The sequence below is a fragment of the Clinocottus analis genome, unplaced genomic scaffold, assembly GCF_023055335.1.
Source record: "Clinocottus analis isolate CAN_PGR_092001 unplaced genomic scaffold, fCliAna1.0.p SCAF_17, whole genome shotgun sequence".
Taxonomy (NCBI): domain Eukaryota; kingdom Metazoa; phylum Chordata; class Actinopteri; order Perciformes; family Cottidae; genus Clinocottus; species Clinocottus analis.
Window position 1 is genome coordinate 7,299,111 of NW_027175898.1, and position 15,373 is coordinate 7,314,483.

The 15,373-nt window shown below is 43.2% G+C and overlaps 1 protein-coding gene across 1 annotated transcript in view; it reads left to right on the forward strand.

Annotated features, from left to right (window-relative positions):
* Positions 1-7,696: 7,696 nt before the first annotated feature.
* Positions 7,697-15,373, forward strand: part of LOC137787804 (kinesin-like protein KIF26A) — a 39,676-nt gene continuing 31,999 nt past the window's right edge. Inside the window, exon 1 of the mRNA XM_068580542.1 lies at positions 7,697-7,801. Coding sequence (XP_068436643.1) covers positions 7,697-7,801 — 105 coding nt within the window. The remainder of the gene's footprint in view (positions 7,802-15,373) is intronic.

The window sequence follows — 15,373 nt, forward strand, 5'->3', positions numbered from 1 at the left end:
TGTACTAAAAGAGTTACAGAACTCTTGACTGAAGTAATGTTACTTTATGAAATAATATAGCAATATGTTCATGATATCTGCAACTACGGAGGACACTTACAGATTTTATTTTTATGGTTATTTTTACATTGAAATGCTGAAAAGTTACAAGTAAACTAAATAAAATATGTTTTACTCTCTGGGCTGTTATTCATCTACAGTCCTTGTCCACTGCCTGTGAAGCAGAGCATTTCCTGTTGCTGAAACGCGTACTACAGAAACCTGTAGTCACCTTCCAGGCTTCTCCTGACTGTTTCTTGCACTGATTTTCAAGATAGAATAGTTGCATATCACGCTCTGAATGAGAAAAGAGAAATTCAGACTATTGTGTGGGCCAGATGAAGACAATCATTTTAATGTCAACTTTTATTTTTGGAATCCACTGGAACAAACAACTAACTTTCCATATTTTTATATAAAAACATCCCTCTTGTTTGCTTTGAAAAGTTAATAAAACCAATCTTGGCCCATGTGATAGCATCTGTAAGGAAATCTCCCGTGATTAATGTGACTTTGAAGTGCAAACTAATTTAAATGACCTGAATTTGTTTCTGTCATTTTAAATTCTATTGTCCCACTGATGTATTCAAAAAGGGTGTGTGTGAGAGAAAACGTGATTTGGTGGTCTTCTGTGGAAAAAAAGCAACAGAAATAAATCTTTTCTTCAAAGCATTGTCTCCTGTGATTGCTTCTGAGTTGCTCCGAACACTGAAACTCACATGAAACTGCATACACCGCTCCTGGCTAAGGACTCCTGAGCAATTTCCAATTTGACATGGTTTTCTATATGAATTAGCGCACGTCTAACCAATTGTTGAAGGTCATTTCTCTTAGTGCGCCGAGTCCCTTTGTGTTCTCTGTGGAAATGTGTCCTGAATAACAATTGGATTCATTGTGATTGCAGTAGGCCTTCAGGAGAAATACATCAAACCCAAACGTGGTGCTTTCTGTGTGAGTTTTTACTGTCTGACTGTGAGATAAATCAGACGGAAATGAGACAAACTTAGAAGACAAAGATGATATAAAAATGCCATGTGTCCTTGTGACTCCTCAGCCTGCGTTGGCTGGTATTTGCTATCTCAGTCTCGAGGGCGGCTGCTCGTCAAGCTCCTTGCTGGTGGAACCCAGCTCAGCCGGTCGGACCAGCATGGGCCTCATTCCTGCCTGAATGAGAGGCTTGTATGAACCTAGCCCCAAAACAGTATATAAAAGGCAGTTCACTCTGCAGTCACTCAGTCGGCTGGGATGACACCAAGGAAACACCACTGCGAGGACACCGTCCACCTTCTCCAGGTAAGCGCACTCACAGAGAGCTTGTAGTTTGTTGCTCGCGTCGGTAAATTTCTTCTGTAACATTAACGGGTCTTCACACTCGTCTGGCCTTTACGACCAGACGATGAGTTCAGAAAACTAATTCTCGCTACTGTTTTTTTTCTCCTTCTTCTTTCACTAGTGGAATCAACAGTTTGAAGGAAAGACTTTTCCCTGAAGAAGCCTGTGGTCCCTCTGATTAAGTGGTTCTCAACAGTTCAACAGTTCTTTGAGAAAATTGTGAAATGTTTAGGACCACTTGACCAGTCAGACAAATGCTACCAGCTTGGGAATCCTTAAGGCGGAAAAAATCTCTCCAGGCCTGACTTTGAATGATTTTAAAACAACCGTGTGATTTCCTCTGCTTCCTTGATGTCTCTCTGTCTTCTACTCCCATTGTGCCCCCTTGTGTTACAACGCCAACTGCAGTCCAGGAACCGAAGGGGCTGTAAAAATCACCAGGCTTCAGTAATTTAATTCTGCTGGCACACATGCACATTTTTAACAGCTCTCCTGCTGCAGTAACACCCGTCTTTTTCGCTGCTTTACTGTTGTCACTATTCAGAGGTACTGATTAAAACAAGTCAATAAAGAATCATTTGCCTCTGTTGAGTCCGTGTGGAACGACGGGACGGCTGTCTGCAGGGATGGTCGCTGTCCAAAGTACTGAAACTTGCTGCAAAATCAGTGCATCTGCTCTCATTTGCCATCATATTTTTCAAATGTATGTTTAGACAAGGGCAGTTGTGTATTTAGCATTCAGATTCTTTACTATGTAAATACCACACTGTGAAAACCCAACTTTACTCCAGTACAGGTGAGTATTAGCAAATGTAAAGTAAAGTACTCACTAAAATGGTCCCATATTAATGCGTTTGGACTGTTATTACTGCTGTATATTTTATTTTACTGCTGTAGATGTTCATGGTTGTGCTAATGTTCACTTATGTAACCCATAAAAGAACACTTTGTCTTTACATTTCACAACACAATTTGATTTTAAAGTCATAAAACTTGGTGACGCATGGTTTTCACTGGACAAGAAGACTTTGAAAAATCTTTGGCTGAAAGTAACTTGTTTCAGCTGTCCAACAAATGTGGTGGAGTATAACAACAAAGTTATTTAAAGTGGAAAGTAGGCCAACTAGTATATGAAATTAGTACTTATAAATAAATTTCTATTATAAATAATTATTTTTTCTGGACTTTCGTTCTCTTTTACATTGATTAAAGTACTTATTAGTCTAAAGCTAGACTCTCTTAGACTGTGAATGCCCTAATTAAATTCTAAACACTCATGTTTCCAGTCAGAGCTTTAGTTTTTTCATTAAGTTTGGTGGGAAAACCAGACCTAAAGACTCAAACTCTGACACAAGAGAATCCGGGGGCCTTTTCCACAATGTATATAGCTACTTTATACTGCATCAATAATTCATGAAAGCACTGTGCACCGATTATTCCGAGTCTCCTCTAAGACAGCCCCTTATCCTTTTCCCTTTGATCTCCTCCATGCGCCAAGAACTATCAATATTTGCTAAACGTTTCTCACAAAAGGCTGTTCGTGCACCGGGAGATGCTGCAGACTGAGGGTCTCACGGGCAGGGGGATAAGACATAGGAGAGGCGTTAATGAGATGCCCAAAGCGATTCCCCGGTGCGTCCGCAAGGGCAGCAGATGTAGCACATGCAGTCCCAGGGGACCCCGTCCTCGGAATTTCATCAACGGTCGGGGGAGACCCGACCTCCTCCAGTGGGGAGGGCCGGGTGACGGACGTGGTAAATCATCTTTACTATGGATTGTAATTATCGGTCTGCTGACAACCCCTGCCTCTCCCCTCTCACAAAATGTGTGTGTGTGTGTGTGTGTGTGTGTGTGTGTGTGTGTGTGTGTGTGTGTGTGTGTGTGCGTGTGTGAGGCTACAGGTTGATAGCGAGGTGCTCATGAGATCAAAAATAATTTATTCATCCAGATAATATTTATTATTTATCCCCTTCTGCTCGCCTGTTGTTGTTGCGTGAGTTTAAATTTTCATTCTTTATAAATCATCTCTGACCTGCTAACATAGAAATGCTGTACAGGCACACCAAACTTTTTTATTCTGTCCCACTGACCAGCAACTGAAGCTGCATGAAGTTTAACTCTTTTTTTGTCAGCTTCCTGATCAGAAGCGTCTAAATGGTCAAATGTTGATCCCTAAACATAGGTCTACCTTCCGCTGTGTCTGTCTTCAGTTCAGGAGGAGCTCCACCTGCGAACAGCGCGCCTACTGTGGCTCTGGAGGCCGGGTTTCATTGTCATTGTTTTCATTGTCATGCCTGGACTTGACACTACTTAACAGAAACTAGTTTAATCCAAGTGCATTGGGTTTGTACAATGTAGGCATTTTCTAAGCAGAGCAGTGCTAATGCATTGTGGGAGATGGAGGATCTTGTGCTTTTGAAGCCCAAATAGGAACTGAAAGTCAGGATATGTGCATTTTAAAAACTCTTCTCTTTGGAGTCCTCCAGCATCAGTGCAATACTGAATCACACACACACACACACACACACACACACACACACACACACACACACACACACACACACACACACACACACACACACACACACACACACACCTGGAACGACATTGATTCATCCAGTTTTGGTTTCAGTTGTCCTATTTAACATGACTCATTTACTTATTTGAGTGCAGTCTCCAGCTAAGAAAACATATCTCAGGAACATCATCATGCACTGCCACACGCTTCCCCCTCTGTGGAGCCGCTTCAGGAGAAACTGGTTCAACTGAGCTGACAGAAAGATCTGTAATTCTGATTTAGATTGAGCTTTCCTATTAAAAACACAGTTATTCACATTTTCATTAATACTGCACAGTCAGCCTATTAGGTCGACTAATGGCGATCCAATCAGCCATTCAATCTATGGGAGCCTCAGCCTGATGGATAAGTTGAAGGCTATTCATTGAATATCGAATACTAATCATACGTTTTAGACACCAGGCGCATTATTTAGCATCAATAGCTAGCTGCCTTAACTATACAAACAAACACGACTGAATAAACTATAGACTAAACAAACGTTATAGCAAAACATATTCCTTCTCAAAACATGATTACTTATTATTAATATTAGAAACAAAACAAGAAGTTATTTACTTGTCACATTGTGTACAGCAAAAATAGATGGAGTACTAAGGTGTCTGTCTCCTTCAAAATGAATGACAGTGACCTCCCCCCTTGATAGCGTGTGGAAAAACAATTTGGATTTAATCATCAATAAGAAATGAAGTGTCTCCATCAGATGTTCCCATGTGAAACATGTAATATTATAAAGCAACACTATAACCATACACAATATACTTTATGCAGAAATATTATAGGAGAAAGACATAAACTATGAGGTCATAATTGCATGCCACAGACCCAGCAGGTCCTTACATGAATATGATAGGAATATTACAGGGAATATGTCGTTAGGGGTTATGGCCAGGGTTGTCATTGTTTTACGTCTTCGTGTGAGGGCTGACAACGACGCACCAGCAAATCAGGTGGGAGAGCAGGTCATCACTGTCTGATGGGGAGGGGAGGGGGAGGGGGGAGTGAGTGGAGAGAGAGAGAGAGAGAGAGAGAGAGAGAGAGAGAGAGAGAGAGAGAGAGAGAGAGAGAGAGAGAGAGAGAGAACGGGAGTGAGAGAGGGAGAGAGGCTGGAGAACAGAGAGCAGCACTTGCACAAGGTGCTCTTTCGCTCTCAGAGATCAGGCGTCACCAGCCTCCTCGTGATGTCTTAGAAAAGTATTTCACTTGGATGTGAACCATTTTGCATATCGGATGGATTGTATTGCCCTGTTGTCTTCTCGGACTACTGGAAACCTGAGAGGTTATTTTACGCACACGTGCCCACAGCGCTCACCGTGAGTCACTGGATGTCCGGATTAAAACACCGTGTGGATCTTTTTGGAGGGTACGAGAGAAATGAATTAGATGGATGTCCAAATCAATTAGGTTTCCCGAAGAGTGGAATATTTTCTAGGCTTAACTCGCAGCCCACACATGGCTTTGCCAAACTCATCGGGGTCTCCCGGAGCTGGGACACCCAACCCCAGCGTCATAGACCTGGGGACAATCTTCGTTGACTCCGACATCATATTTGGATTTACAAGTCATCTGCTAAAGAGAAAAACAAAGGTAAGAGTACCCTGAAGGGATGACTGAAACACAAGTGGTAAAAAAGAAGGAACTAATGCGTTAGTGTTATCAGGTCGCCTCTATAATGAATGTAAAATAATGAGGAGACAGACAAGTGATGACCGGTGTTCAGGACCTTGAACAGCACCTCGCAGCATCCTCCATCCCCTCGCTTGCTCTCCAACTTCATCCCTCTTTCTCACTCATCACCAGTTCCACTTTTTGAACACTTTTGGAAAATGGATCTGAAAATAAAAGTATATTTGCCAGTGATGCACTTGTATTCTCCTACATTGTTGCTGGGCGTCGAGCTCTATGGTCAAAGTATCTCCGGAAGGGCCGATAGAATTACATTTTTACACTGCTCTAATGTAACACCCAGACGATTTAATTATGCCTGATAACTCATTGTGGGAGCGTTGTGGACGGTGAAGAAATGCGACGACTTATCATGATCTTAGGTGTGTGTGTGTCTTAAAATGCATATTTGCATTTCGTTCACACAATCCTTTCCAATGTACTCCTCATCGTACCATTTGGCATGATTTGCAGTACCACGGGACAAAAGACTGTGGGTTTCCCTAAACAGGTCGTTTGAGGGCACGAAAAAGAGGAAGGGCTTCAGAGCATGCGGCCACTGTCGCTTACATCACTCACATGAAATATTAAAAGTTTACTTATTAAATATTTAACCCCGGTACCTGCACCCTGGCAGTTTGAGAGATGCTGTTCTGCATTTCGCCAGAGGATGGCGCCAGACACCAACACCACGCAGAGGCAGCCCTGCGTCTCCAGGGAGGCAACAGTTGCTGAAACTGCGCGGACGCGGATGCAACAGAACCAAAGATCTATTTGATTCTACTTTTCTATTCTATTCAAAAGGATTGTCAGATAGACCCGAAGAGCAACACTTACATTCATTTGAATACAATCATCGTAAAATACCTTGAACTCGTTTTTATTTATTTTATTTTATTTTACATTTTCTGTGGGAAAAGGACTTAATTAATGTGCATTTCAGCCAACAAAGTGAACAATATGAAAATCTTGTCAGTGTTGTGATCTTATTAGAAGTTACAGACATTCATAATTTGCTGAACATATCATTTATAATACTTTCTTCCAGTGAACACTAAGATGAGCCCACATTGTTACCACCTCAACCACAGGCAGAGGTCATTATTCATTCCCACAGAATACATGTACATATATAAAATCCAAATGCAGATCCCAATGTTTCCAAATGCAATTTAGTTCAGGCTGAAATTTGAAGAACTTTTATAAAAACATCAAGTCTGGGCTTTGACTATTTCTTCAATGGAGATCTGGAAAACTGAGACCGAGCGTGCACACGAGACTGTCGGGGTGTGTGGAATAGGATGCAAAGAGCAAGAGGAAATGTTTTACGGGGTAAAATTAGTAGACTACTATATGACTGTTCACCACACAGATCATCAGAGTGCTCTACAATAAGAGCTCTCACGCGTCCTGCGCAGGAAAAGTTTTCTTCAGCCCTCCCATTCCAGGAGAAACACCGCCTCCTGTGCACCTCCTCTGCCAAAACTCCTCCGCTGTAAACTTATGGTACACACTCACCAGCTGCCTTCGACCAGCAGCTACTGGTCCAGTACAATCTGTCAGATGACCGGTAGCCCTCCGCCAGGTCTCCAGTCCAGCCTTTATGGCTTCTGCCCTGCGTTGAGAGTTTGGTGTTTGACGAAGACGTTCACCTGAAGGTGTCACCTTGGTCTGGGAGAATGAGCTCATCTGGGTGCACTTCAGTTCCTGATGGAAGTGACCCCAGCAACCGCATGTTCACTGTAAGTGTCTCACTGCACGCGATTAAGTGTATTTGTCGTTTCTACCCAACTTCAAAGCAGCCAAACGTGCGTCTCGGCGGTGCGCGCGTGGACAGGTGCTCTGTCTTTAGACGTGTCGTCAAGGCACAGGCAGTCTGTTTCACTCTCACACTCCAGCGCACTGGAGGTGTGACCCGATGTTATTCCTGCAGTCCCAAGTTAACCGAAGTTCTCCCTCATGCTAAAGGTGGAGGGATGTCCGAGTGGAGAGTCTCCGGGAGCCCCCAGGAAACGGCTTCACTCTGCGGAGGACGCGCGGTGCAGCAGCCGGCCTCCCCCCGAGGGCGCCGGGGCCGTTTCCATGTCCGAGTCGGAGGAGAAGGGGGGCTTCTGCCAACAATGTCAAAAGAAAGTCACAGAGCTGAAGAAGCAGGCGCTGGCCCTGGCAGACGAACATTCACTTAAGGTTGGTTTTTCACACTCTTTTAGGCCAATCACATTTAAAAGAAAATCACAGTTGTTCAATCGTTTGCATTATATTTTGAAACTGATGTCACCAAGCTGTATTTTACAGCATGTCTCGTTAAGAAAATAGTCAAATTAGATTTAAAAAAATAAAAAAAAATACTCAAAACATGTGAGTTAGTTACAGTCTTTGGTCGCAGCCGCTCAGTCTGAGCTGCTGTAACATTTATGGAGCACTACTGTCTTTTCTTGTCCACCTGCACCTGCTCCTAATGCTGATATCTATGGACAATGAAATTCAATCCTCTTTATGGTTTATAATTGTACCCAGAAAGCTCCCACCATCCACTTGTAAAGTTGTTTATTGCATGCTTGACTTCAAATGCTGGCCTTGGATGTGAAAATGGAACCCTTTGAGACTTTGAAAGTGGCCCATTGTTTGGCTAAACAATGCTTATCTCTTTATTTTGCTGTTGGGTGTGTGTGTGTGTGTGTGTGTGTGTGTGTGTGTGTGTGTGTGTGTGCGTGTGTGTGCGTGTGTGTGTGTGTGTGTGATTGTGTGTGTGTGTGTGTGCGTGTGTGTGTGTGTGTGTCTGTGTGTGTGCGTGCGTGCGTGTGTGTGTGTGTGTGTGTGTGTGCGGAGGGGGGTCGGTGGAGTCGAAATGTGCGAGCTGCTCACGTTAGAGACTGCGGAGGAAGTTAAGTCCCAGTCGACCTTCTCTGTGCATTGAAAGTGTTCCTGTATGTCTGCTCCCACAATTCCCACCGCTGTTAAATATAGGCCTGAGACTGCTGTTGTTGTGGCGGGCCAGGTTTGCCCTCGGGTCGTTCTCCTTTGTTGTCCCGTTTTAGAGAGAGAGTCCCAAAGTTGGATTGAATTACAGCTTTTTAAGGTTCACCCCAAATCCCAACGCACTCGATGTTCATACGGGAACAGGTAGACAAGGAACAAGGGGGCATTTCTGAAGCACCTGGGCTCTCTGTTTGAGACAGCTGCATGTGTGGTCTAATCTTTGTTCTAAGCATATCAGATCCATGTTCAGGTATCAGGTAAGTCCACCCTGTAAACACATTAAGCCTACCCCGTAGCTGCCATTATCTGCCATGGGAACTGACCTCCCCTTTTTAGTGTGGGACCCTTCAGCACTGCTTTGTGGCCTTCACCAGGTGCTCTGTGTTATAGAAAGAGATGGGCAGCTCCACCCCCCTATTTTGCTCTTGTTGATGGCTAAATTGGGCCTTAATTCTGGGGTGACAAACAGTGATGGCAGGGTGCTCTTATTGTACCAGAGTTATGGTATGGAAGGATAATAAACCCATTGTCTTTGTGAGCTTGATCTGCCCACCTGTTGGGTCTCAGAGGATGGACGTGGTTATGGATGATCGCATCTAAATTGCTTCCTCCTTGGAGGGAATAAGGTCAACAGGGTGACTCAAGGGGTGACTCAGGTGGCCTTTTAGAGTGTCTGGGATCGGGATACCTGCAAAGGTTTGGTCAGTGTTGTGTCTGTGGCCGACATGGGAAAAACGAGAGCGGAGACTGTTTACCCGAGGTCGCACTTCCCCTCCCTCTCCATCCGCCGGCCGTCCCGTTTATTGTGAAGAGGAAGTCGGCTCGGTCCCCAGACATCCCTCTCCCCCTCACCCCGCTGCCAGACTTATTGTTTGAGCATTTAGTAGTAGCAAGTGGATAAAAATGCAAGGAAGAGTGTTTGGGTCAAGTGAATGTGCTTTTCAACATGAAAAGTACTGGAGGGAAAGTTCCCTGTTCTCTCTCTCTCTCTCTCTCTCTCACACACACACACACACACACACACACACACACACACACACACACACACACACACACACACACACACACACACACACACACACAGAAAAGCCCTCCCAGACAGCTTTTGTGTTTTCCTGTTTGGGTTTAGAAGAATCTGCTCGTGCTATGTCCTGCAAGTCTGCAAATATCGTCTTGGGAAGTTAAGGCGTTTCCCCTCCACACTGAGGCCTGGATGTATGGGGGAACCCTGCAACAATGAAGTAAAGGTTTTGCAAATAAACCACATGACCAGCATTACAAAACAAAAATATGTATGTGTCAACATCTACTGGCAGCAATTAAATATGTTTCATGCTTCCTGCTTCTAAGTGCCGGCCTCGTTTTAAGAGCAACAGTGCACATGGTCTTGTTTTTGACAACTTTTTGAAACTATTTAAACTATGCATGCAACTACATTGCCCTTTATGCACTTAATTTGCAATGATTTTCTAATTATGAATATTTTATGACATTGTGTTGAAGGGCTCAACCCCAAATTAGCTGTTGAAATTATGTCCTTGAGCTACCACCTTTTAAATTTCAGCTGCCGTTGCACATTTTATGTTATTCAGACAGCAGATGATTAAAAAAACCCTGGGAACAAAAATGCCCTTTGCTTAAAGCCAGGCAGAAAGAGCAGATACACTGACAACCTTCAGACTGGATCTAATCGAGGGAATTCACCTACTTAATTTGCATAATTAAAACCTACACTAAATAATACCTTCAGTCGTGAATAGCAGACAGTCTGGATTCAATAATTGCAGCCTGTGTTTATTGTGGCTGGACACAGTGGCTATGTAAGGTATGATATGAAGAAAGACGATCACTTCAAACTCAATTTCAAAGGAAACAATTAGCTTCTGACTGTAATCAGAGGCTCTGGATTAGATCCAACCTCAGCTGATACATGCTAACGATTCTCTGCTTTATTGTCAGTCTCTGACCTGACAGCAGGCTGAATCTTCATATGTTGTGTTTTTGTGTCTGTGTCATCAACCATCTCATGAAAAAGTGAGGAGAGTGGCATTGACAACAAAAGGCTTGGATTAGGTTTGCATGGAGCCAGCAGCCTGCAGTCCTTGTGACCTGTAAGGACTATAATGTCTCGCCTGGGGCCAGGCTGCAGCAGCTCAAGCCCCTCAGTCACAGCTTAGACAGAAGCTCTGTCACTTGATATCTGTTTTTTGAAAAGGCTAACTATAATTGTATTTGCTGATCCATGAGAGAGATGACATTAAAGCACAATGAGAGCCAAAAAAGGAAATGCAAGGAGGTGCATCGTAACTATCGTTCAAAGAATATTTCAAGAACGAGTTGTGCAAAACTACTTTGGGAAATGTGCTAATTCACTTTCTTCAAAGATGGATGTCTCTATGGTTAATATGTAGCTGGAGCCAGCTGCCAGTTTTCCATGATTAGCATAAAAACAGGAAATAGGGGGAGACAGCTCCAGTAGCCTCACCCTGTCCAAACCTCTGAAGCTCAGTAATTAGCACAACATCCTATGTGTTTGATCGGTACGAAAAGCAAAGAGTAATAATGACACATTCCAGTTATCTGTTCTCGAAGCTGCAGCTACAGGTTTAGTTTATAGACAGGAGAGTATCAATGTAATTATATGCAAGAAAGTGAATAAGCACATTTACCAAATGTAAAACTATTCTTTTAAAATTTCTGCTAAGAATACATGTTTGTTGCCTTCAGGGGCTAAATATAAAGTATGTATTTCTACTGCTTAAACTAAAAGTTGGAACATGGAAACAGATTAAGTATTTAATATTTTTTCAAGCAGACACAGGGTTTGATATGTTGCAGAGACTGCAGGTCAATAATAAAGTAAGCAGAGCTTAAACCCGCTCATAAATATTGAGGCCTATGAATATACAAGCACTCTTGGACCTTGTGTGCTCCACCAGTTCACTGACTGATTAACAGAGAACGTCCTGAAGGGCCATGAGGTCTTGAACATTTGGATTAAGTTGAGCCGTTTGAGGTTGAGGTCAGTTGCAGCCAGGTCTTACCTATCTGATGACATTTGCCCTCTGCATATGGGGAAACTGCATTCAGGACCAGGTCACTGTGGAGATGACGGTGTAATGAAGTTAAATCTTACAGAGACCGAGCCAACCACCAGAATCTCGTGCACTGCTGATGTATGCACCATGTGTCCAAGCCTATTATGGATGGCGTGTACGAGTGTGACTATGAATGTGGCTCAAGGAATTAATTTGTTCCATGAAGCCTTTTGCCAGTTTTTTTTCATGTGAATTCATAAATTATGGTAACAGTAATTCTCACAAACGACTCATTTGGATTCATGTTTGATTTGTTTCTGCTTTGTTCGTTTTTTGACCCTTGATCCATTTTACATGCAGAGTTATTATTGAATTCATTTAAACGTGTCAAATTGTGTTTTGTTTCCTGAAGCACGGAGGAAAGGAAATTAATCATCCATGTTATGCACAAAATCTTTCCTGGCCAAAAAGTCAGGCATATCTGAGTTTATTTGACTGTGCGTGAATTATTTATTTCTACAGAGCCAGATGTGTGTCGGGTGCCATTTTTCGAATACATTCCGTGCCTGCTTGACCATTTATGGATTTGTATAACTGTCACAGAAGAAGTGAGTGTTTTCTATGTCCAAGGAGCCTTTGTTGGTAATGTCACGGTGCATAGATGGCTGCAGAGCTATACCTGGCTACTGTTTCTCAGGCGAGTTGGGAGTGTTGCTATCCTTTGTTGACTGACCTCTGACCTTTCTGTCAGCTCTCCCGCTCGTAATGGTGGGTTAGGGTTTCAGGGGGCCGACCTGGACTGGAACAGGTGTACGCTGCCAGGTTCGCTGCAGGAGGGCAGACGACAGGACAGAGTGACTGGCAGACAGATGGCGGGAAGGATGAAAAAAAGACCCTCTGGTTGTGAAACTTGAGCTAACGGAGAGTTAAAACAGAGCATGACGATATTATTCTATTCACCTCTAAGCACCTGAGCCCCTGGGGCTCTCTGTGATGTGCATGTTGTGTGCCTGTGTGCCTGCCCAGCAGTGCATGCACTCCAGAGAGCCTGGGAGGAGATGAGAGACGAGACAGGAGAATAGAGGAGACTCTGGGCTGAGCCGTCCCCTCGTCTCGGCCCTGCATGCGGTGTGACTTCTGCTTTATGGCATGTGGCTGTATTAAACCGCAGAGCAATAATCTGGTGTCAAGTGGTGCAGAGACCATAGACATCAGTCATTGCGCTACCGTGCTATGTATCTGTGAGCCTCAGCAGCATGCAGCTGTTCACTGCCAGTGTATCTCAAGTCTTCACAGCTTCATTAATTTACTCTTTCAGCTGTCAGACTCCTCTTCATGTGACCAAGTTGCATGCAATGTATTCTCTTCTTTTAAACCCACGGTTGGGTCTGGGTATTGCATAGAAATGTGTCCATAGTACCAAGTATTAAAGACTGTAAAGTACTGAAACCTGGCTATTCTTTAATTAGACAGTTCTCTATTCAAATCAAAGGGTTGCTCCATTGTATTCCACATTCAAGATTGTTGCCTACTTTTATACAATGCAAGATGGCTTTTGTAGAAACACTTTGTTGTAATTCCTACAGTAAAGTATAAAAAAATGTAGGTAGTTGTATCAAACGCAGGTCTCCATTACACCATTTCAATCCAAGCCGTACTCACTCTACAGTAGTATTACAGTACAGTGGACACAGTGGCATAGAAGGACTCAGTTGGGCAACTTTTCGGTTCAAGTACTGCAAGAATTTAATTGTCCTGGAAGAAAATTCCTTTTTGTCCTTTATCTTCCATTTTTCTAAACCTGGAAGCTGAACTTTGCAACCATAGCACTTTAAATGTGGACAGTGGAACAAATCCGCCAGTAGTTAACAGAGTGTAAAGAGTTTCTCGTTTACTTTCCTGCCTCAAGATTTTCACAGCTGGTCCTACTTTTCAAAGTAGATGACTTTCACTGTCCATAAACCTTTTTTCTAACCTTCAGGCAGTTCTGGAATGAATGCTACATCTTCACTATGTCTGCTGCAGTTTCATTTTACATCTTTAATTTAGTGAGCTGAAAGTGAATTGACCCCAATTGTTGCTGCCTAGTCCTCTTCTTATCGCAATTGCAAGGGTAAATTGCTACAAGGCAGAGTGCAGGAAATGGGTTCAAGGTGCGCAGATGCAAGGGTTGATGGGTCTGATGGAAAATAGTCGAAGCTGGAGTAAAGCTGATGCTCATTGCCTTTCATCAAAAGGACAGTGAAGAAATCTGTCAGAGGAGGAGGAAGAGGAATTCTCCACCTGGAATAACTGCCATTCCTTACGTCTGCACTTGGCGGCCGGTCGCTCAGAAGAGCAGAGCCACGGCGGGCAAGATGAAACAGGAACTGACTGAGGCTCCTCAGCAGATGCCCACTTACACACACGCAATCTACATACACCGGCACGTGCACACAAGCAAACTCATGCGTGAGCTCAGACACTGGCACACAGATGCACAGAGTTTACCTGAATGTGTCCTCTTCTGGCCATCTGGCCCTTTCTGGTTCGGCTGCATGCCACTGTAATGTCTACAGAGAGACGTCCAGATGTTCCCTCAGTTACCTGTCAAGGTGAGAAGAGCAATTTAGAGCTGCTTAGACCTGGGAATTTACTTTGCTGCCTTTAGTTATTGTAAAGGTTGCAGCGCCTATCTCATTTACTAAGGTCTAATATGTAAAGACGACCTACTATTCAGTCAAGACGTTCAGTCACTTGGGAGACCAGCTGCGTTATTATCTGTATAATGAGATGGCAATAAGCTGTGGCTTCATACTAGGTAGAGTGTCGTAACCTTTCTTAAATCTCTGTAAATGTTGGCCTGAAGTGGCCCATCGCATTTAGAAACCATGCGACGTCATAACAAAGAAATGGTACCACACTATTAGGATTAAAAAAGAATCGAGAAGAAGAAAGAAAGCTACACAGGAGACCGTTAGCTCAGCATAGCATACAGACTAAAGTTAGGAGAAACAGCTAGCCTTGGTCTGTTAAAGTTACTAAAAACTTTGAACAGAATTATTTGCTTTTCCACTTCAGTTATTGTCAAGATTATAAAAAAAATAAATATGTGTTAATTTGTGAGCTTTGACAGAGTTTAGCAAGCTGTTTCTGTTTCCCACTGTTCAACCTCTGCGTTATGCTAGGAAGCAAACCTGCTAGCTAACATGAACTATCTAGTGTCCTGGTTGTCGCTTCATAATTAACGGACAACGCTAACTCTTAGCCAAAAAGAGAACAAGGTTAGTGTAAATGCCAAAATGTCTAATCCTAGAAAAAAACATGTTTGTTGGAAACAGGCATCACATCAGGCAGCACAAATTAGTTAGTTATGTGTGGTCATTTTGAGTTGGTGCAAAAATATTTAAAGTATCTATTCACATTTACTATGTGTTCTCGGACGTGACAGACAATCAAAACTGAGGCCTGGTTTTGCTTAATTAGCGATCTTGTCATAGATTATTTTTTGTTAAAGCACCAGATAATGCTGGGATTGTGACAACACCTATACACCTTAGCTGTTTTACCATTGTTAGTGTATTTGAGGAATGATTGCCATGCATAATAGCACTTGTCGGAATGGGTTTGCTGCTGTTTGGTGAAGGATCATGTGTTACAATGAGCCAGACTGAAATGAAACAATGGATCTGCTGTCTAGGCTGGCAGGGCGATGTGTTGCAGCACAGCACAGCACAGGTCTGCAGAGCATGAGAACGGAGCA